This window comes from Podarcis pityusensis (assembly GCF_964106645.2).
Source record: "Podarcis pityusensis genome assembly, chromosome: 1".
In the NCBI taxonomy this organism is placed as follows: domain Eukaryota; kingdom Metazoa; phylum Chordata; class Lepidosauria; order Squamata; family Lacertidae; genus Podarcis; species Podarcis pityusensis.
In genome coordinates this window covers 94,764,109-94,785,934 of record NC_138028.1, presented here as the reverse complement: position 1 = coordinate 94,785,934, position 21,826 = coordinate 94,764,109, and the positions used below count along the sequence as shown (strand labels likewise).

The following is a 21,826-nucleotide window of genomic DNA, read 5'->3' as shown; positions in this document are numbered from 1 at the left end:
AGACATTAACAGGACTGTTGCAAAAACTTGCGGTTTCCGAAACATATATAACAACAGAGGAATAAAAGAATAAATTAAGATAAATAGGAAATGCAGGAAAAGATGAAAATAATTTTTTTAAACCGCAGGGGGGGGGGGAGTTGAGGTTTTAAAATGTTAGAACTGTTGTTGAATGATTTGTGAAATGTTTTCCTTTTTCTTACGCCCGCACACACACACACACACACACACACATATATATATATATATATGAATGAATGAATAGGGACGTGGGTGGCACTGTGGGTTAAACCACAGAGCCTAGGACTTGCAGAACAGAAGGTTGGCAGTTCGAATCCCCGCGACGGGGTGAGCTCCCGTTGCTCGGTCCCTGCTCCTGCCAACCTAGCAGTTCAAAAGCACGTCAAAGTGCAAGTAGATAAATAGGTACTGCTCTGGTGGGAAGGTAAACAGTGTTTCCGTGCGCTGCTCTGGTTTGCCAGAAGCGGCTTAGTCATGCGTCATGCTGGCCACATGACCCAGAAGCTGTACGCCGGCTCCCCTGGCCAATAAAGCGAGATGAGCGCCACAACCCCAAAGTCGGCCACGACTGGACCTAATGGTCAGGGGTCCCTTTACATATACATATATATATATATGTTGTTGTTTAGTCGTTTAGTCGTGTCCGACTCTTCATCACCCCATGGACCAGAGCACGCCAGGCACTTCTGTCTTCCACTGCCTCCCGCAGTTTGGTCAAACTCATGCTGGTATATAATAGAACAGGGTCACACAGTGTCACAAGTGTGGAAAGAATTTTCAAGTTCCAAAATGTTACTCTTTGCAGAGTGAGAAATTTTGTGATGATTAAAAAAAAAAAAGCACAAATCTAAGTAATCTAAATGCAAGAATGCACTTCCTGGGCAGAACTTACCTTTTGAAGTTACTATTTCAGAAATTCCTTGGGGCCTATTCCAACAGCACTGTGGAAGTGACTTTGCTTCTTTGCCTTTTTTTTTTTGCTCGCGTACTGTGAACCCTTTGTTTGCTTAACCTGAAGCTAGAAAGCAGATTTTTTTTATAAAAAAAAAAGTAACACTGACTGCCAAATGTTGGAGAATATGCCCCCTGTACCTACATGACTGCAAGAAAGGAAGGAATGTGGCATACTGATCAGAACGAAATGGAACCTGTCCCAGAATGTGGTATGATTACAATATTTCCATGCCCATGAACTCAAAATGTAATCCCACAATTTGGCAATACTTCTCTAGCTGGCAGAAAAACTGGTGTCTCATCAGTGAATGGCGTATGGAGGGCAATCATTAGAAGATGCCCACATATGAAAGTCTGCAGTCCCTGTATGAGTTTGACCCATCCATTTCAATGGGGTTTATGAAGCATGTCCTCCTCTGAGCTGCACTCAAAATAATAAAGAGATCTGTGGCATTTGGAAGACTAACAGCTTTATTGTGACATGAATTTTCATGGACTAGAGTCCACTTCATCAGATGCATGAGTGATGATCTTCTTGCCTCTGATGAAGTGGACTTGAGCTTCTGCCATAATAAAGCCGTCAAACGTCACAGAGTGCCACCAGATTTTCCATTCTTTTTGCTGCCCAACAGGCTATGGGCCCCTCTGGACTGGGATGTTGTTGTTGTTTTGAGGGTGCCTTCTGCAACACGTCATTCATGCAATAATAGTGCATTAGTGAGGGATTCATACCAGACCATCCACACATCATTTCACATTATTAGATGTTCTGTGGTGCTTCCTCATTGTTACTGCACTATTGACACCTGGAGGGTCACCCTTGCTCTGTAGCACAACAAAACGGGGACAAACAAACAAAAAAGCTTGAGCAATTACAGATTTCAGCAGTATATGAACCGCAAAACTTTTGCTGGCACAAAGGGTATTGAAAGCGAGATCACGCAGAACCATATTCATGAACCCAAATCATCATGAACGAGCAATAAAAATGACCTCCAGTGGGGCCCTAACACACTCTGGAAGTTTCACCCCAAACATTGGCCTTTTCATCATTCAGGATTAGATCTCATTGATCTATTTTACAACACAGAATTGTAAGCAGGAAATATCTGGACTGGGCAATGCTTCCATTTTCAGGCAGAATTCGAATTAGCTGTCTGAGAAATATTGTCTGCAGGGCTTGTGGTTTCTGTTCTCTCCATCCACAAGCAGGACCTTTAGCTTTCTATGCAAAAAAAGCAAATCCACACCAAAAACACTAGCCACCATTATGACATGTTTCAATATTGTTGAGTAAGTGCCTTTATCCCAAGCACTCAGCACAAGTTACGTGGATTGTATGTCGTGTTCTTCACATCTGAGCAGAATTTTGAGACCTGAGACTCAGCTATCATGGTTTCAATTTGGAAATGAGCAAGCAATATCTTTCAAAGGATCAGGTTTGGGCACTGATTTCTGAATAGACACAGGCATGGAAAAGGGGAAATCCTCTGAGTGCTACATAATTCACCCCTCTTGTTGTCCCCCAGTTGTCTCCCAGTCCCCCAGTTGTCTCCACCATCTGTTTGCACCACCTATTTTGAGTGAAGAATCCCTAAAGGGAGAGCAAATACAAAATATAGGTCTTGCCTGCAATTGCCACTTTTGCAGGTGTCGAGAAAGAGCCACCTACCTCCTTGTTCCTGATGTGATTGCAAAGGGCTCCTGCAGACAAAGGAGGAAAGCAACAAGGAACCAAAGGATCGATTGTGTAAACTGTTGCTGGAGTGGCAATAAGCATTTTTGCTTCTTTCCTGGGGTGTAAGCCAGCCTGATAATTAGTACATGGGCGATAAGCTGAAAATGAGACGTCTGGCGAAGGTGGTTCAAGCCTCCTTCTGACATTGATAATGTGCAGATACATAGATCACTGTCAGGGCAGAGTGCCATCGCAAGCCTGTGTCTTCCCATTGCCTCATCAATCCATCATCTGCTTAACCGCTGACACCTTGGCAGGCACTCACCGCCAGCCATGCATTTGAATTGCAAGGCACAGGCTCCACAGGGGAATACAGATTTGAGAATCTAAGATTCAAATTTGTTTAAGTATTGTGAACAGCAATTCCCTTGCAAGGTATCTTCATTGCCCTTTTGCCAAGGGGGAATGGTTGGGTCTTTTGTTAGAAGTACAAATTGCTCCTTAATGCAAAAGGATAAAGCAAGGCGCAAAGCGCCTCCTTAGAATTCCTCCCGGCTCCCCGGTAATGCTGCCGCATGTCAATTTTAATTTTTTGAAATTTAAACTGAGGGCTTTGTGCCTAAGCTCCATCTTGTCACAAGGAGGAGAGGAATAAGTCAGAAAGGATTAGAAACCTGGTGGGGATTGCGCATCCATGGCAATTATGCATCATTTGGGGTCTCTCAAACCTTGATTTCCAACCACATTCTGGGGATACCTGAGATTGCTAAGCGTGGCCTCGGCACATTCTGTGGGTGGTCAGGAACATACCCATTTTCCCTTGGAGGAAGAGATCTGTGGAGTGGAGTGCAGTGTGTGTGTGTGTGTGTGTGTGTGTGTGTGTGTGTGTGTGTGTGTGTGACAGAGACACACAGAGGGAGAGAGAGAATTCCCCATTTGCATACCAGGTCCATAAGGAAGTCACATCAATTGTGAGGGCCAAAGCCAAGCAATTTAAACAACCCCCAAACTCTCCTAGGAAAAGAAAAATCTATCAACAACACAATTCCATTAGACAGAGCAGTCAAGCCCGGTGGGGATCAGAAACCAATTCTTCTCTCACTTAGTAGTGGATTTGATGGTACAATACCCAAGTATTTGGGATTCAAGTGTGCGACTCTTGGAGCAGTAGAAAAGCCCCACATGCATAAGGAAATTTGTAAAGTTTGCGAACTTGACCAAGTAAATACCCATGTGCAACTCTCTGGATAGCTGGGGGCAGACTCTGCAAGGAAATATAACTGGTTCCATATTCTCTACGTGTTTTTGCCATGTGTGCTTGACCCCAAATGCATTGCAGCCCTCCAAATGGCATGTTAGGGGGTTTTTTTCTACACAGGAGTTCTGAATTCAATTTTCTGCTCAGCAGTGGAAAAACTCACTGAGCATCCTTGAACAAATTGCTCGCAGCATCAGTTTCCCATTTGTGGAAATGGCCAGCCTAGGAAGATTGCTGCGGGGACGAAACAAAAACTTGAATGAACCCGGCAATGTCTTGTGTTGCTGAGCATTTCTCTACACATTCCACTTGAGTGGTAAATCAAAATATATCCTGGTCAGTCTGTTCAAGGTGTTTTCCCATTTTTCACACTTCTAAGAGAGTTGAAGATGGTCTGGGACCGGGTTTGGGGGGGTGTTTTTTTTGTTTGTTTGTTTGTTTGTTTGTTTGTGGGGCTTTTTGGCAGGGTGTACAAACATATTTATTTTGTTTCATTGTCTCCTCTCTAACCAAACAGGTCTTGTGGGTTTGGAAACAATACAAAAACCTGTGATACCTGTTTAATAGAGGGGGAAGCATATGTACACTGTACAAGCAGCAATCTGTCCTTTAAACCACCTGCACTTCTCTGCTCTAATAAAGGAATATACACACATGGTGTGGACGTATGCAACCAATGGCAGGAGAATATCTTCCCTCCATCCCTATGGAAGAATCTTGTGTAAGGATCTTTCAAAACCTTATGTGTGTACATACTGACTGGCTCCCTGTTCCACAGTCTGGGTCTCTCTTCCATGTGATCACACTGTTGGGCATCTTTCCCGAGCTACAGCTCTCCAGCCTCTCATTAAAAGCATAGCTTGATTCCTTGCTAGGCACCTTGAGTCCAGGTCTTGATCCGTATTCTGGCAAATAACATGTTTGCCCTTTCAGTCAGCTACAGGCCTGGCACCAGGTATCAACATCACTGGGCACTTGTTGAGGCTCACACTACAGAAGAGGGCCTACTCACAACTCCAAGAGCCTCCTGGCCCTGTCCTGTGGCTTCTTTCTCTTTCTGTAGCAAGTGACAGGAACAAGCAGAACAGGAGCAAGCAGAGGCAGAAGAAAGAACAGCTGGTAAGGCATGAGGCTTTTAATCTCAGGGTCATGGATTCAAGCCCTGCTTTAGCCAAAAGATCCCTGCATTGCAGGGCATTGGACTTGATGGCTCTCAGATTCCCTTCCAACTCTACAATTCTAGAATTTTGCCTTTGCTCAGGTCTCTCACTCTCCAAGAGCCATACAGTTTGGCCAGGGGGATGCAGCAACAGTGGCAAGAGCAGGAAGGAAGTGGAGGCCCACTGTGGGCATTCTGCTCAACAGCCCCCCACCCAAGAAAAACCTGGAGCCAGCAGTGGCCACCAATGAGTTATCCATTTGCCCCATCCTAGTCAACTGGCATTGATCATGAGTGGAAGAAGGAAGAAGCCCTGGCAAAATGGGATCAAAGCAAAAAATAAAAAGTTCTTCAGGTACTGCATAGCTAGTGGGACTCAACAGTGCAAGACTTTTGTGGGGAACCAAGCCCCATAATTTACTCCAATCGCTAAAGTGTGGAAGAGATTCACAACCTGAAGGAGGGAAATGCTGTTAATGGAATGCATCATCCTCACGCAATGATTTATTTATTTTTACTCAGACATATACCATAAATTTCGCTCTATAACACGCAGATTTTTTCTCCTAAAAAGTAAGGTGAAATGTCTGTGCGTGTTATTGAGCAAATGTGTGGTCCCTGGAGCTGACTTGCCGGAGCGCAGGGGCAAAATAGGCAAAAATCAAGCAAAAATAAGATCGGGCGGGCGGGCGGAGGGAAGAGGGAAGGCGGAAGCTTTCCTGCAGTCTGCCTCAGGGTCTTACTGCCCACCTGCTTCTGTTGCTGCGTTTGCTCAAACTCAACAAAGAGCAGGGAATCCCCTGCCCTCCTGGCAAGCAGAGGGTTAAGGAAAGGATCCAGTCCTTCCTTCTAATTCTTTCCTAGTCACACTGCGTGCAGGCTCCAGCCCACCACTTCCTCCTCTCCGTGCTCTAGGGACTCGCAGGCAGCCGAAAAGCAAAAGCATGCAGGTGGGAAAGAGAGAGAGAGGGCTGGCTTGTGTGTGGGGGGGGGGGGGACTTTTGCTTTACAATGGTAGGTTTCTCATTTCTTTTCCAAAAGCAGAGAGCCCTGCCCCCAGGCCCCCTCCAAATTACAGCTTCTCCAAGCAATGTACTGCTGGAGGGAGACAGTATGCTTGTTTGGAAGAGAAACCCTGCTTCCCTGCTCGTAAGTAACAGCAGGCTGGATTGCAGAGTGAGACATGGAAATCTCTGGATTTATATGCTGTATATCAAATATCTTAATCTATACTTTCTACACGCGGCTGGTAAATCAGAATCTCCTGAGCCAGGAGGATTACAGCATCTCTCCTCTCCCCTTCATTAAAAGCCTAATACTCTTCTTTGAAGAAGTATAACGTGAGAATGTTTTTTTTATATATTTTTTAAAGTTCTTTTCCTCATTGTGCGCTATACACTGATAATTGCTGCCACAATAACAATTGATTGAAAATGGAATTTAGTCTCCCCCTCCCCCCCCCCCATAGAGAGCTGTTCTTCAAACGTTTAGCCTTAATACAGTGGCTGCTGTAATACCCTTCTGCTTCACTAGGCATTTTATATAGGGACATTAAAATTGATTTTCTACATCTTGGCAGATGAAAAAAAGTGTGTTACATGCCCTATTGCCCAAAAGTGTGCAAGCACAGAGCAAAGGTTGCAGTGACAGAGGTGGCCAAAAAAGAAATACCGTAAATAAAAAAGAAATCATACTTCGTATATCCTGTCTGGCTTGGGGGGGGGCTTTTGCTTTCCTTCCCTCCCCATTTAAAACGTGGTGACAAAGCACGGATCCACATGGATCCTCAGGATTTTTGCATTGGGTCACCCCAAATTCACCATCAGATCACATTACATGTCCATGGCTACAGTCTGTACCAAAAAAATCACGCACCCACGGTTGCCTGGGGCTGCAATGGTGCAAAAACGTGGTTACAAAGCATGGATCCACATGGATCCTCAGGATTTTTGCATTGGGCTACTCCAAACTCACTGTCAGATCACATGTCTGTGGCCACAGCATGAACCACAAAAATCATACACCCACTGTTTCATTTAGAATATTTTTTTTCTTGTTTTCCTCCTCTAAAAACTACGTGCGTGTTATGGTCTGGTGCGTGTTATAGAGCGAAAAATACGGTAAGTGATAGCTGGGAATTCAGACTTCTTTCCCATATCAGGATATGTTTGGGTGAAAGAACTCATTGCTGAGTGGCGCTAAGGCTGACATGGATTCGGAATTCCATTCAACAGAATTCAGGCCGGATGGTTTTCACAGCTGTTCGAACTTTGTTATGTAGCATCCGCATCTGAAGTTACAAATTGCCAATGTTTATGTGCTTTCCCACATCGGAATCAGGACAAAGGTAACGGTCTCATGCTTCCATTTTTAATGTTCTGGAATGTTGAATTTTAAAGCTTCAGAACAGCAAACAGGAGCTTCAACTGAGCCGTCTGATACAATGAAGCTGCTTTAATGGCCACAGTACAAACTGTAGTTTGCGCATAATAACTAGATGTAGCACCCTCACTTAGTGACTCGGAAAAGCTGCCCTGCACTACTTGATTGGCCTTAAATGCCCCATGCAGCAAAATAAAATGGCAAAATGGCTCTGAACTGACTCACATTGCCCTTAGCACAAGGCACTAGAGGGCTTTTGTCAGGGTTAAGCTCCCCTCCCCATTTCTGACTCATCTCCCTCCGCTGACATGTTCTGGACAGTATTAATGAACATAGGAGGGAGGGCAGGTAAGCATTGGAACAGCAGTGCTATTAGCTGCAGCAACAGATGTAATAAAGCTCGCACTGGGTACTCATGTGGACCTCCAGCACATGGGCAGAATTAAGCCTACCAGGCCTCCCTGTTTGGCCCGTAGTGCCATTTTGGTCTACTGATGCCCACTTGCCTTGCGTAGTATGGTAAAGTACCGGCTCGGCCAAAAGGGGTTTGGAGGCACTGCCAGTGAGCACAGGCCTTTGCAAAACCTAAGCTGACTGTGGAGTGTTGCAACTGTTGGGCTTTGCAGAGCCCAGTGCAAGGGGCTTCTCAAGACTGAACCATCAGCTGATCATCAGTGCTTGGTGGTCTGTGCCTTTGTCCTCGTGGCTTAATTTCAAATCTTGCCAGCAAAAAAAGGGGGGGGCCACCTGACATCATTGTGATGTCCGATCCATTGTGATGTCCCACTCACCTGTCAAACCTGGCCCAGGGGAGGGGGGGGGAGATAACACACCACTTTTGCACCCTGCTATAGAATAGCGGCACTGGCTGTAATATCTTGGTGGCTGGCTCCTTATAGCAAAGCAATTTACTATTGTTGTGTTATCATTTTCTGCCAGGATGTTACAAAAAAAACAACCAAAACCCTAGATAATTGCTAGTGACAAAAGCATGCTTTTGAGGCATCCTTTCCATGCATTAAAAACATTTCTTAGGGCAATATTAATCCAATCCTCGGCTGGGTTCCAGAAGTATGATATTCTGTCCCCGGTTAATAGATATGTGTGGGAATAGCCTCAGTGCAAAGGATTGTGCTGGCTGTTTTCAAACATAAATCCAAATGCACACTCCAGAAATAGTAAAGATTCCACAAGGGGAAAATCCACAAAATGATGGGGCATTGATGCAAGGGAAACAGGGAGCATTATTGTCACTTGACATATTTTTTAAAGGGCTTATCCAAGAGGTCCCAAGCCTGGATAGCAAATCAGGGCAGGCTAAGGCTTTATTCCCACCCCATTCTCTTTTGCAAAAACATATATTAGAACAAAATTCACAAGAAAAGTCATACATTTCTTAGGACCAACTAATGTGCAACTTATGATCTTTCAAATTATATACCTCTTTCTGTGGAAAATAACTTTTTATATGGGAGGAAATGGATGTTTCTGAGTATCATGGCACTAAGCCCTTGTCTCCAGATGATAATGGAGGCCATTCCTGCAGACATCATTAAGCCAGACCTTTTCAGTTTTCACAGGGGCATTATGGGACACAAAAGCAATGGAAGTGCCGTGTTAGCCCCATCTACAGAATACATTTAAAGCAGCACCACACCTTGTTAAACAGTCACAGCTTCCTCCAAAGAATCCTGGGAACTGGAGTTTGTCAAGGATGTTAAGAGATATTAGGAGACCCCAATTCTCATCACAGAGCTACAACTTCCATTGTACTTGAACAATTAACCCTCTTCCCAGGGAACTCTGGGAACTGTAGTTCTGTGAAGGGAATAGGGTTCTCCCAAGAACTGTGTTTGGAGGAAGGGAAATTAGAGATACTGTAGATAGATGATAGATGATATAGATAGATGATAGATAGATAGATTTCCTAGCACCTGTTTGTGATGAGAGATTCCCCCGCCCCTCTGTTTTTTGGTTCTGGACTCTTTCTTCACACATCCCTCTTTCAATGAAGCCTGTCACCCAATGTCAGCTTCTATTTCATTTCTTTTCCCACTTCCTTTGAATGTGTACATGAACAGATGCCTCGGCTCCATTCTCCACACTACCCTGCAAGAACAAAACTGCATGCAAGAGGTTTATACGCCCGACTTTTAAAAAGAAAATAATATGTAATTAAGTAGCAATAAGTTCCACATCAAAACTTATATTTGTTGAATAGGCTAGTTATCACTGCTTCGTTTTGGGCAAAACAACATCAGCTGAAAACTAGAATCCAGTAATAAATGCTGACAGGAGATCATGCTGGAAGATTGTGGCCCTTTGTTTCATTTTTATGCCAATGAATATGCCTCATTTTCCAATGTGTACAGCAACATAACAGATGTTCACAAAGCACAATTGTATATGCATCTACTCAGGAGTATGTGCCATTGACATGAATGAGCATTACTTGCTAGTAGGTCATGAAGAGTTGGACACGACTAAACGACTAAACAACAACAAAGTCTGTGCAGGATTGCAGGCTTAATGTTTGGTTCTCTATCTAAAATGGGGGGAGGACCTTTCCCCTTCCAAATATTATTATTGTGATTGTGTACTCCAGACTAGAAGGATGGACAGAGGGCATCCAGGCCATCATAATCCATATTCCTTAATGTAAGTGTGGGTTCTGTCTAGCTATCAGGACTCTGCCTAGGCCACACTCCACTCCTGGCCACCTGCCCGCTCTGCAAACCATGACCCTTACTGGTCCTACTTCACCCTCCAAGTGGTTTTGCCTAAATGGAAGGCGTCTTGAACTCTGACCATATCCCCTTGCTTGCCTGGATGGAGGATAGGGAGGATAGCCTGGGAGAATGTAGAAACTAGCCTGCTTGTACAAAGGTAAATTCATATTAGTTGCTTCACCCACTTGGGCCTTGAGCCCTGGCCACCACTAGCTACCCAGAATCCGAAAAAGCTTCCCCTGTGCTAATGGGTCCCTCATTTTGCTTTGATTCAAGGAAGCCAGGAAAGCAAACTCCAGGTTTATATTCATGAATTTCATGAGCCTGCTCATTATTATCCAGATTGGGCAGTGCTGCCAACAAAGAGAAAGGGGAGGTTGTCCACACCAATAGGTCAAGGGATTTCAATGACAAACACACACACCCTAAAGAGTTGTTGTTTTTTTTAATTCTTGCTCCCATTCTGCCAGCTGTTCTCCCTTCCCTTAGGCAACATTAGAAGAGAGACACAGTAGAAAACCATTGTCAAAAAAGATAATTTAATGTGTCATTTCTTTTTTTTTTCTTTTGCTCATTCATTTGCTTTTAAGACAGGAGATTAAATTTTTCAATACCATCACCCACACAAGTATTGCATTGCACAAGGGTGGATGAAAGAAATAAAGAAATAAAATATATATTTATAGAGTATAAATCAAAACAGTTATATCTGAATCCCCTACATACAAAGCAGCATAACGAACGGCCAATGCAGCGTCACAATAATTCTGTCCTGTTCTCCAGACGTTTAGTAAAAGCAATGATTGTACATAAAGAGAAATAAAGTGCTAAGGCCCATCCATTCTGCTTTGTGTATAAGTGGTTTCTGCCTTGGGTCCTTCATATGCACATAGTGGCCTGGTTGGTTTTAGATAGAACACAAATGGCTGCAGTACCCACTGATTAAAGAAGTTTGTTGGGTCAATGGACACCTTGTTTTTAACTGCTTCTGGAATCAACGGAGAGACTCTAACTCAATGGCAAGGCACCCGCTCTGTTCATCAGAAGTTGGAGATTGAGTCCTGACTTATTTTCAGCAATGGAATAGGCTTTCCGACAGCAAGACTGTAAGCCACCTGTGATCATGGAGAGCTGGGCTGGAAATTTATTGATCGTACTGGTGGCTCAACAATACGGGCTTGCATGTGGTGCAATTTTGTTTTATTTCTATGTAACAGATTGGCAAAAAAAATCAGGTACTGTGCTATCTCAGCACAGATTCTGAGGCAAGGCTGCTTAATGAAGGCTACATAGTCTCATAATTAAACAACAGAGGCAATTCTTAAAATCCTGGGATGTTATGCAGATAACTGCACAACAATGTTTCCATCAGTACTGGAACACCTTTTTCACCAGAGACGGTGAGGATTTAACTCCACATTAGAAGAAAATGTGATAAATGAATGGATTGGTTCATGGTGCTAATCAACCAGTTACTGCTTTCAGCCCTGCTCGTCTCATAGTGTAATCTGAACAACAGGATACACACAAAAAGATAGAACACATCAATGGCTGGAAGGGAAAAGCCATCTGCTTCCCTTCCACACTTCAATCAATGAAACGTAAGAGTTTGTTTAGAATGAAGCTTAAAGTGACCTGAAGAGTAGACCCCCAGGAAAGGCGTGGCAGGGGAATGAGGCGAAGGACCACGCCTTGGTACACTTGGCTTTGTCAATCAGGGTATAAAAGAAAGCCAGAGAAAGTGCTGTACTTATTGTTGTTGCCTCCGTGGGCTTTGCCTCCATCCAGTTTGACATACACCTCGTCCCCAGAGTCCAGGTGCAGCACCACACTGTTGCTGGCGTAGTCGTAATTCTGGTCTGCATCCTGAGCAATGGCACTCGCCCGCACCTGCAAAGCACATCATGCCAAAAGGGAAGATGGATTCAGCACCTTGCAGCTTCCGTGGTCTGCCCTCAAGCCTTCTCTACTATGCATTTCTCAACCCACCTCCCACCCCCGCCCACGCTCTCCTCACACACTCCCTTCCCCTCTCATGCAAGCATCATTCCCGATGCTCAAGATCAACAGCTGGACCAATATTTCTATCTGCAAAATGCCTCGTGTATGATTCGTTATGGAAAGGTAGGCTCAGATGCCAAAATAAGTTCAAATAATTTTCTCTCCCCTTCATGCCAAATGCACCCCTTCCTGCTATCTTACTACAATTCCAACAATCTTCACCTTCTCTTCAATGTGCCATACAAAAATGACTCCTAAAAGTGGGATTTGAAGCAAATGTGAGCATTCCGTCCTCCATTGGCAAAGCTCCTAGGGGAATGTCAAAGGGGTGCCCATAAGACAGTTTCAATAACACTGAAAGCTGCATACATCCCATCAAAGCAAATTTGGAAATACCTCCTCAGGTAAAACATCAAAGCAGGTTTAAGGAAATTCACAGCAGTGCCCAGGACCAGTGAAATTTCTCAGGGGAGAAGGGCCACACCTACTTATTACCACCCCTTCATATGAACCCTATTCTGACCCTCCCCATTTGCCCTTCACAGTGAAGATATCATCTTTCCTACCCTCTCTTCCCTTATACTGTCTCTTATCTGTACTTTCCAACCGTATCCCTTACTTTTTCCTTTCCCTCCATTGTTGTATACAATGAGAACATTGAATGTGACAGTAAAAGACATATAGTTTAACCTCCTTGACTAGAAATATTCTTTTCGCTTGAATCCTCACAGACAGATGGCCATTCAGCCTGTCTCTTAAAACTTCCATTGATGGAGGTTCCTTGGGCACTTTATTCCACTGCCAAACATCTCCATGCTGTGGTCGCCACAGTAGAGCGTGCGCTCTCTCTCTCTCTCTCTCTCTCATCCCATATCCATAAAGCCTTTCATGGTTTCCTCCTCTTCACCCTCTCCTTTGCCTTCTCTTCTATACACTTTTGCTTTCCTCACTTTCTGTCATTTCAATTTAGGCCCCAACTGCACAATATAGTTTAAACCCAATCATATCACTTTAAACAGTCATGGCTTTCCATAGTTTGTTAAGGACGTTGAAAGTTGTTAGGAGACCTCTATCCCCCTCACAAAGCCACAATTCCCAGAGTTCCCTGGAAAGAGGGGTTGGGTCTCCTAACAACTCTCAGGACCCTTAACAAATGACAGTGCCTAGGATTCCTCGGGCGCAGCCATTACTACTTAAAGTCGTACAATATTCATTATGTGTTATTTGTTTTGAAGATATATACCCCCACCCTTTTGTAAAATGAGCCTCAAGGGGATGATGATGATGATGATGATAATAATAATAATAATAATAATAATAATAATAATACCATGCCCATTCAACTGGGTTACCCCATCTCAAAATATACATCTCATCACATTTCTTTACATGTACACACACACACAGAGAGAGAGAGAGAGAGAGAGAGAGAGAGAGAGAGAGAGATGCAATACAATATAATCCTCTGACAGATGAATGGACCAGTGGTGAAGTCCCAGGACAGCTCAATGGCATTCTCCTTCCTTGGCCTGAATATTTAAAGTTCTTTTGCAATAACCCAGGAAGGTTTCTTTTAATGTAGTGCTGATAAGGTGAAGTCACTGTATTGATCTCTTTTTCCATAGTTATAAACCAGGCTTACAAATGCTCAAACATGTATCAGAGCACATCGATATGTTGCGTTGCCACCGCTATGTGAATTAGTGACCATTTCCCTTTCTTCGTGGCCTCTCCTTTGTGTTCCCCTCCTTTCTTTAAATCCTCACAGGCTCCTCTTCCTCTTGTGTTTCACTTCCGCAAGTTTCATCCCTCTCCCCACCTTTTTGCACCTCACACTTGCTCAGGGGTGCAGTCCATTCTGTGGCAACAAAGGAAAACTTTCTTTCCTTGGTGTAATTTATCTCCCTGCCCAAGTGACTACTCAGCAAAGCTGCCACCCTAGAATGCCCATCCTTCTGCGGGCACTAGCCTTACTCAAATAGCTGCTGCTTTCCAAATGAGATATCATATTTCCTACTAAGTGAAAAGTGTCTAATGCAGAAAGGTTCTATGGTGTGGTCTGGAGGCATAAGAGGCTGGAGCTAACCAGGCCTGAGTCTGGTCAGGGTGACCATCTGGAAACTACTTGTACACTGCTTTGAGTTCCATAACAGGAGACAGATGGGGTATAAATGTAGTAAGAAATCAGCAGGGGATATTATGGGCGCGAGGAATTCCTGGGTAGAAATGTTACACCCATAAGAATGCAGAGGTGGCAATGTTCCCCTAGGCCTGCCTCTCTACAGGAGTTGGTCACATCTATGAAGTCTTCCGATTTCCTTCCTACTAATTCCTATCCATGAGATCGTGGACAGAAGAAACTGCAGTTGGGAGCAAGTGAGAAATGTTAATATTCTGAGAACGGAATCCACATTGGTTTTAGCATGGCCGTGTAGTCGCTCAATGATCCTGAAGGGCTCAAGAGAGCTGTCCATGGTTCTGGAGAAAAGGAGTGTGTAAATCAAAAGTGAGTTGAGGCCAGAGGCTGATGGCCACCACAGAGTTGGGCCATCCTGCAAAACCGTTGATCAGGAAGGAATGTCCACTTCTTTTCTATCCCCACATATAGAAAGGACTTGCAAGTGTAAACAGTGGTGCAGGCAATTTTAGACCCTGCTTTTCATAGTCTCACACCGTCTCTTTAAGACGTCAGGAATAACATGGGGTTTACTTCTGCAGCCTTGATAGCAAACACATTTCCTTGGGAATATGCCCAGCTACCCACCCAATGACTACAAAATGCTTTTGAAACTTAAAAGCAAATAAAGGTTGCTGTGATGAACAGTGTCTGGCCCAGTGGGTCCTGGCATGCCCAAGCCAATGCAAGTCCTGATGCAGAGCATGTTAGACTCTTCATCCATCATCTGCCATTCTGTGGGTGGTCACTAGGAAGTCCCTTGCACTATGGGATCCTTGGTTTCAACCCCAAGGTCCAACCCTAGCTGCACCCACCAGGTGTAAGTAACGAGTGAACATTTTTGTGGTAGTTCTTGGATCATGCAAGCACATCCTCCTCTCTTTTGCTCAGTTTTGGCAGATGGGCCAACATTTCCTGTCCACAGAGGAAGAGGAGCCATAGAACTAGGATGCTTCTAGGAATAGAAGCCTCCATAGTATTAAGTGGCAAAGACAGCCAGGAAGCACCAGAGATATCAGAACTTAGGCTCTTCAGGCTGAGCATGGATTGGAAGAAGATGCCAAAGGGGAAAGCATAGAGCACAGAATTCTCCACAGAAATGAGTCATTGGGGAGTCAAGATGCTGACTTTGCCTCCAGGGGGACCCCAGGCTTCTTGCTGAAGATCCTAGGTAATGGGTGTCTGTTTTTATTACAAAAGAAACTGCATAGTGATACTGGGATTGTCCCCCTTTCAAATTGTGGCAGATCTTGGAGTAAGATTCCTAGCTGAAGGGTTCCCCTCACTTCTAGATGGATAATGCCTCCTCAACTCCATCTCAAAATCTGGGTCCTAGGCCAAGGGATTCAGATTGGAGATCTCAGTGTGTCCAGCGCAAAGCTTTAGCAAGCTTTGATTGACAGGATCTACCAGGCCTCCATTAAAAAATAAATTGGGCCCCTAGACTGAAGGTCCTAGCTTGAGCTCTCATTCCCTGCCCCTCCAACCCTGGGAGGGTCAAATTTACAATCTTAGGATCTCTTTCTGAGTGCAGAGGAGAGGATTTTGAAGCTGAAATTCTCCTCCTAAGCATGCCTCCACTGTCTAACAGTGGTGGTGGCAACTGTGGGTGGGGGCCATAGCTCAGGAGCAGAGCATCTGCTTTGCCTGCAGAAGCAGCAGCAGGCAGCAAAGTGAGGCAGCAGAGCTCACCTGACTTCCAGTCAGTCACATTGCTGCCACTTACCAGGAATTAGAGGGGAGGGGGAAGTAGGCACAATGCAAACACACCAGCAGAAGTGCCTGGTTAGCTCTCCACCCATCTGCTACCTCTCTCCTCCCTTTCTACCTTCATGTAAGCAGCAGCAACATGATCAACCAGAGGCCAGGTTAATGCCCCGCATGGGGTAGGATTGCAAGTTACACTTTCTACCAACGCTCCAGTTAAGAGCCCAGTTTAGAAATCCATGAGCCTCACTAATTCCAACTCTTCCCCATTCTTGCCAAATCATCCCCCATGCTTTTCTGAAAACAGGTAAGTGGACCGTGCAATGGGGAAGTGCCCCCTTTGCCTTCATCCCATGTACTTCAAGAACTACCCCCAAATGGAGGTGCTCTCCAAAATTCTGAGTGGTCCTCATCATGGCTGTAATGACTTAGAACTACTTATAAAATGGGTTGCTACCGCCGTGTTGTGAGTCTCCACACCATCACTAGTGGCCAGGAACCAGGAGAAGAGGCATGGAGACTCACAGCATAGAGATGACAACCCATGGAGTAGGTACTTCTAGATCAAGAATGGGAAACCTGTCTCCTTCCAGATCTTGCAGGACTACGACTCTCGGCACCCTGACCATTAACTATGCTGGCTGTGAGTGATGCGTGCGGGAGTTCAAGAGCATCAGGAGGGTCCATGTTCCCCATCCCTGCTCTAGATGTCACAGCCAGAATGGGGATTACACATCATGCTGAGGGTGGGGCACTTTCAGCAGCCTCCTCACAGCAAGTGTAACTCGTGCTCCATCCCTTGCTGACTCTGAGCTGAATGTGTGAACTGCTTCCGTGAAAAAGGACTGGGTGATATTCAACTAGGATTAGTGCTACTATAAAATGACCTTCCTCCCTCTCTTCCCCTCACAAGTGCCCTGCCCTGTCCCCAAATCTACTCTCTGCAGGGTTAGGGGGAAGCCCAGAATAGATTTACGGGAGAATAGAGGAGAGAGGAGAAAGTTCCCTCGCAAGTTCTCTTCAGCACTACTTTGAATGCATACCATTATGTTTGGGGTGACACCAGATGCTTGCTCTTGACCATTTCATACATGCTGAATCAATAAGCATGGATTGGCTTGAAGTCTCTTGGATCTCTGAAACATGGTGAGCATAACTACCACAAGATCCAAAACTGTTTCTCCTTGCTGTGACAAGTCATGCTCCCTTAGCTGTGCAACCTTGATCATGCAACTGGAGGAGAGGACATGCCACAGTTTCCATGATGCAGCAAAGACAACAGCCTGAGAAGCTCCCATATTCATACATACAATCAGGGGGTATGTCTCTACTTCACATGCGGCCATTCAAATCTGTCTGATCTCCACATGTTAGCCTATCTATCTCCTTTTGGGTGGAGGTCCCCAGGCTGTGAGGCCTCTCTTTGAAGTAAGATTTCACAGATGGTGGCCCTGACATGCATGATGCAAGACACACGCACCCCTCAGATGATTGGAAGTTCAGGATGGTGAGAGTAGAAAGCCTGTATGCCAATCTCCAAGGATGAAATCTTAAGCAGGAGGAAGGGCAAGGAAGGGGATCTAGAGTCTCCATGTGGGTTGAAGTCCTGTACTCAGCTCTCATTTGAACAGATGGTCGTCCATGTCCCCATCACAATTAAGCCTGAGTGCTAAAGATCTCATGCAAACTTTCTCTTAGATGACTCCCTGCAGGTTTAACTGTATTGCATAACAATGCCTGTAACCAAAACCCAACACACATATCTCCTTTTCTCCCCTCAGGAAGACATTGAAGAAGATAATTTGGAGTGAAGATGGTGTGGGAAAGAAGACCCTTAAGTATTCTTCTGCCCTCAACTTGTCTATGCCAAATGCCCTCCCCTTGTGCAAATACCCAAATACATATTTCTGTGCATTTGTGGAGCTTCCCATTAGTGAAGATTTGACAGGAAGTTCTCTGGGGGGGGGGGAGGTTCCATTTAGAGATGTCTTGAGGTCATTGACACCTGCTCAGGTGTCAAAATCTCTTGGTCTCAAGGAGGAAGTTGGTGAATTCTTGGGAATTCTCAGTGCCATCAGGGCAGGACTTTGGGGTAGAGGACCAGGGCTGCTCTCAGCAGGAGTAAGAGGGTCTCCAAAGGCAGCAGCACTGACTTCTTACCACATTTTGAGGTACCGTAAGTGAAAACAACACACATTACCATCTAAAAAGACTTCAACCCGTCTTAAATTACTTAGTTGCACCACTGGGGCACTCTGGGTGCGTGCGATAAGATTATTTTATAATTGAAATACCCACCCACCAGAATAGTCCCCTAATCGGCAGTTGACTTCAAGCGGCACAGTCATCGAGATACCTTGATCTTGAAACTCCTTTTGTCAAATCCTTTAATTTAGGAGCCTCGTCGAAGTGAGGGGGGGGAGTTTCCTTACTAAAATCGGGAGCCCCTTTTCCGGCTGGGATATCTGGAGGGCTTGTTAACACATCGCTTGATCTCGACACTGACTGGACCGCGCGAGAGAGATGTATTTTGAGTTTAGATCGGATCATAGGAAAGTTCTCTCGCTCGCCCCGTCGTTCGATCTGTGAGGCTACGGCCATCAGTCCAAGAGCCAACCGGGCCGTTACACATCTGGACTAGCCCCAAATATCCCCTTGTCCCCAAGTTCAGCGTTCCCTTTAGCTGACACCTCCGGAGAAGCTATCCCCCACCCCACCCATCCATGAATCCAAGCTAACTAGGTGGCGTCTGAGACTGTCCCCGGAGGAAGGATTCCCATCCCCTCAGCACGCACATACAGAGGCGAAGACAGGGTCCCCCGACCCGCTGTTCCCCGCTGGCCCGTGCCCAGCACCCACCTGCCCGTTCTTGCAGAGGTCCGCCCACATGCTGGTGCCGTCGCCTCCGCGCATGAGGATGTGGTAGGTGAAGAAGTAGATGCCGCGCACCTGGCAGGTGAACTTGCCCGTGGTGGGGTCGTAGTGGTTGCCCAGGTTGGTCACCACGTCGTCGAACTTGAGCACCTCGTAGCCCTCGTGGGGACTCTTCAGGCCCACGTAGAAGGCGATCTTGGGGCCGCTGAAAGCAGCGCTCAGCGCTCCCGTCACCTCGCTTCCGGGCGCCGGGCTGCTGCTACTGCCGCCCATGCCCGAGCCCACACCTCCAGCCGTCGTCGCAGTTCCGGGGGCCCCGATGCCGGGCACCGACAGCCCCGGTAGTCCCGGCTTCCCCGAATCGCCCCTCTCGCCTGGGGGTCCTCTAGGGCCCGGGGGACCCGGTTCCCCGGGGGGTCCCCTCGGCCCCGGCTTGCCTGGACGGCCGGGGTCGCCCTTGGGTCCCTGGATGAAGGGCGGCGGTGGCGGCGGCGGGTTGGCGCTCAGCTCTTGTATGGCTTCGAGGGCGGCCGTGGTGCCTCCGGGGCGGCTGGACGGTCCGGCGGCGGCGCTACTGGCGCTATAGGGGTCGCAGATCATGCGGCAGGTGCCCATCATTTCGTAGTGCGCCTGGCCCTTGGACGGCGCCTGCACCAGGATGGGGACGGCGATGAGCAGGATGAGGCCCATGGCCAGGGCGATCCCCACGGCGGCCACCAGCCGCTTCCTCCTCTGCCAGAGCCGGGCAGCGAGCGCCAACAGGTCTTCCTTGCTGGGCGAAGTAATGGTGACTTCTCTCGACGGCGAGCCTGCCTGCCGGGGTGGGGGGAGAGAAGAAGCAGGAGAAAGACGAGTCAGTCGCAGCCCGGGGCGAGCGAGAGGCCACCTCCTGTCCCGATCAGCCCGTCAGGGTGGCACCCTCCCGGGGGCACCCTCCGCCTCTACCGATGCCCTTCATGGTGGCATCACTGAGATGCGAAGACAGGAGGGAAGCAGGACAAGGAGGAGGAGGAGGAGGAGGAGTAAGAGACGCCGCCGCTTATCCCTCTGGAGGAGGAGGGAGACCCCGGACTAGACTAGACTGACGTAGAGGAGACCTCTTCTTCCCTCAGCCCCCCCTCCAATCTACAGCGCCCCTTCCCTTTCCCCTATCATGATCACATCATCGCAATCCAGCCAGCCCCCTCCGCACCCCTCGCCCCTTCCCTCGGGGGTTTACAGACCGTTCGCACAAACACACGCGCGCACTCACTAGCGCGCTCCCTCGAACATCCTCCGCTGCCCTCGAGCAGGCGGGACGCGGGCGCAGCAGCTCTCAGCTGGCGTCGCGCAAACAGGTGGACGAGCGAGCGCCCCCGATGTGTTGAGCCTCCTCCCTCCCTCCCCCCCCCCACTTCACCAAGCGTCCAGGACATCGTCCCTCTTCCTCTTCCTCCTCCCTGCTCCCCTCCTGCTTAGCAAAGAGTCAGAGGATTTGGTACCCCCCCCCCGTTTCTTTCTACCAAGGAAGTTCCCGTTTTCCAAAACTGCAAATACCGGCAGAGGGGAAATCTCCCTCCAATCCCCCCCTGACGGATGAGGAAGCAAGAGACGCGCGGTCTGTCCAGGGAGAGACACTCACCGCCAGAGTCCTCCTTTACCTCGCGCGAACTGTTGGGGAGAGGGAGGGAGAGAGGGAGAGAGAGAGAGAGATCACATCTGGCCAGCTGCGTGGTGGGGGGAGGGGGAGAGAAGGCAAGGTCCTTGCCAAGGGGCCACACCGACCACCACCAGGCGACCAAGTTTTTCGGAGAACAGCCCGGGAAGAGAAAGAAGAAGAAGAAGAAGAGGAAGAGGAAGAGGAAGAGGAAGAGGAAGAGGAAGAGGAAGAGGAAGAGAGCCTGCTGCGACGAAATTGCAAACCTGGCGAATTTCCCCTCCTCCTAGACGTGACCCCTAAGTTGAACAGGAGATATGGGCTGCATGGCTTTTTTTGCTCCCGCGCCCCTTCTTACTGGAGTCAGTATCAGTACTCGCAGACCTTTTTTTCAAAAAAATCTATTGCCTCTTATTTTCTGCCCTTCTCTCCCCCCCCCACCCAAAAAAATGGCTATCGCGACTCTGCCTCTTTGCTTTTTTCTTCTTCTGCTTTTCTGCGTGCTTTTCTGTGTCCTGCTGATTATTATGACTTGCTTGCCCGATGCCTCCGCGAATGGAACGGATGGAGGAAGGGCGCGACTTGATGCGCGAGGGGACCCTGCCATTGGAGCAGGGCAATGCCGTTATTTGAAGCGACTAAAATGGCACAAAGCAGTGAGCAAGCTTTTGAGTGCTGCAGAGCTCTTCTTCAAGCTGGAGGGCAGGAAAGAGGAGAGGGGTGGAAAGAGAGCTTGAGCTGCAGTTTGCCAGAGTCTTAGGATGGAGAGCTGTAAGTCTTTACAGAGTATGTCTACGTAGAACGAAATCCAATGGGACTCCTTACAACCCCCCACACACTTAACTCAGGCTACATTCCAATGGATTCCCTTACCTCTGAGCAGACAGGCATTAGGATTGCTCTGCAAAGTAGATCAGTCTCTGCTGGGAGCAAAACTTGCACTGACTTCCAGGTAAACAACCATGAGATCCAGCCACTTGTGCAGTTCCTTGTTAGGCATCTTTCTCCACACTCAGCTTCAACAGCTAACAGCCAGAGCCTATGCATGTTGACGTTCATTCTGTTGCACACTTAATGGGGTAAATTCTCAAGTAAGTGTCCATGGCAGCCCCACAGGTCACCTTGAAGAGGGACCCATTTATTGCAGCATGAGTGTTTCTAACTCAAAGCTGGGATGCACGAGAAGTGTGGGATTCTTTGGGAATTTGGTCTCTGGGTAGCAGGAGAAAAGACATGGCTAGGAATATTTAC

At 47.0% G+C, this 21,826-nt stretch overlaps 1 protein-coding gene across 4 annotated transcripts; it reads right to left on the bottom strand.

The window, feature by feature from the left end:
• Positions 1-10,703: 10,703 nt before the first annotated feature.
• On the bottom strand, positions 10,704-21,532 carry C1QL2 (complement C1q like 2). 4 transcript variants are annotated; one of them, XM_081008727.1, is made up of 3 exons: positions 21,449-21,532; positions 18,925-19,752; positions 10,704-12,071 (listed from the first exon to the last, which is right to left on the bottom strand). In XM_081008727.1, exons 1-3 carry the CDS (start codon positions 21,464-21,466, stop codon positions 11,892-11,894), a joined length of 1,026 nt encoding a protein of 341 aa, XP_080864853.1. In that variant the 5' UTR covers positions 21,467-21,532; the 3' UTR covers positions 10,704-11,891. The 4 variants fall into 4 exon arrangements, with proteins under 4 accessions (XP_080864853.1, XP_080864855.1, XP_080864856.1 ...); XM_081008729.1 differs by lacking the exon at positions 21,449-21,532 and adding an exon at positions 20,561-20,745; XM_081008730.1 differs by lacking the exon at positions 21,449-21,532 and adding an exon at positions 20,476-20,516.
• Between the last annotated feature and the right edge of the window lie 294 nt (positions 21,533-21,826).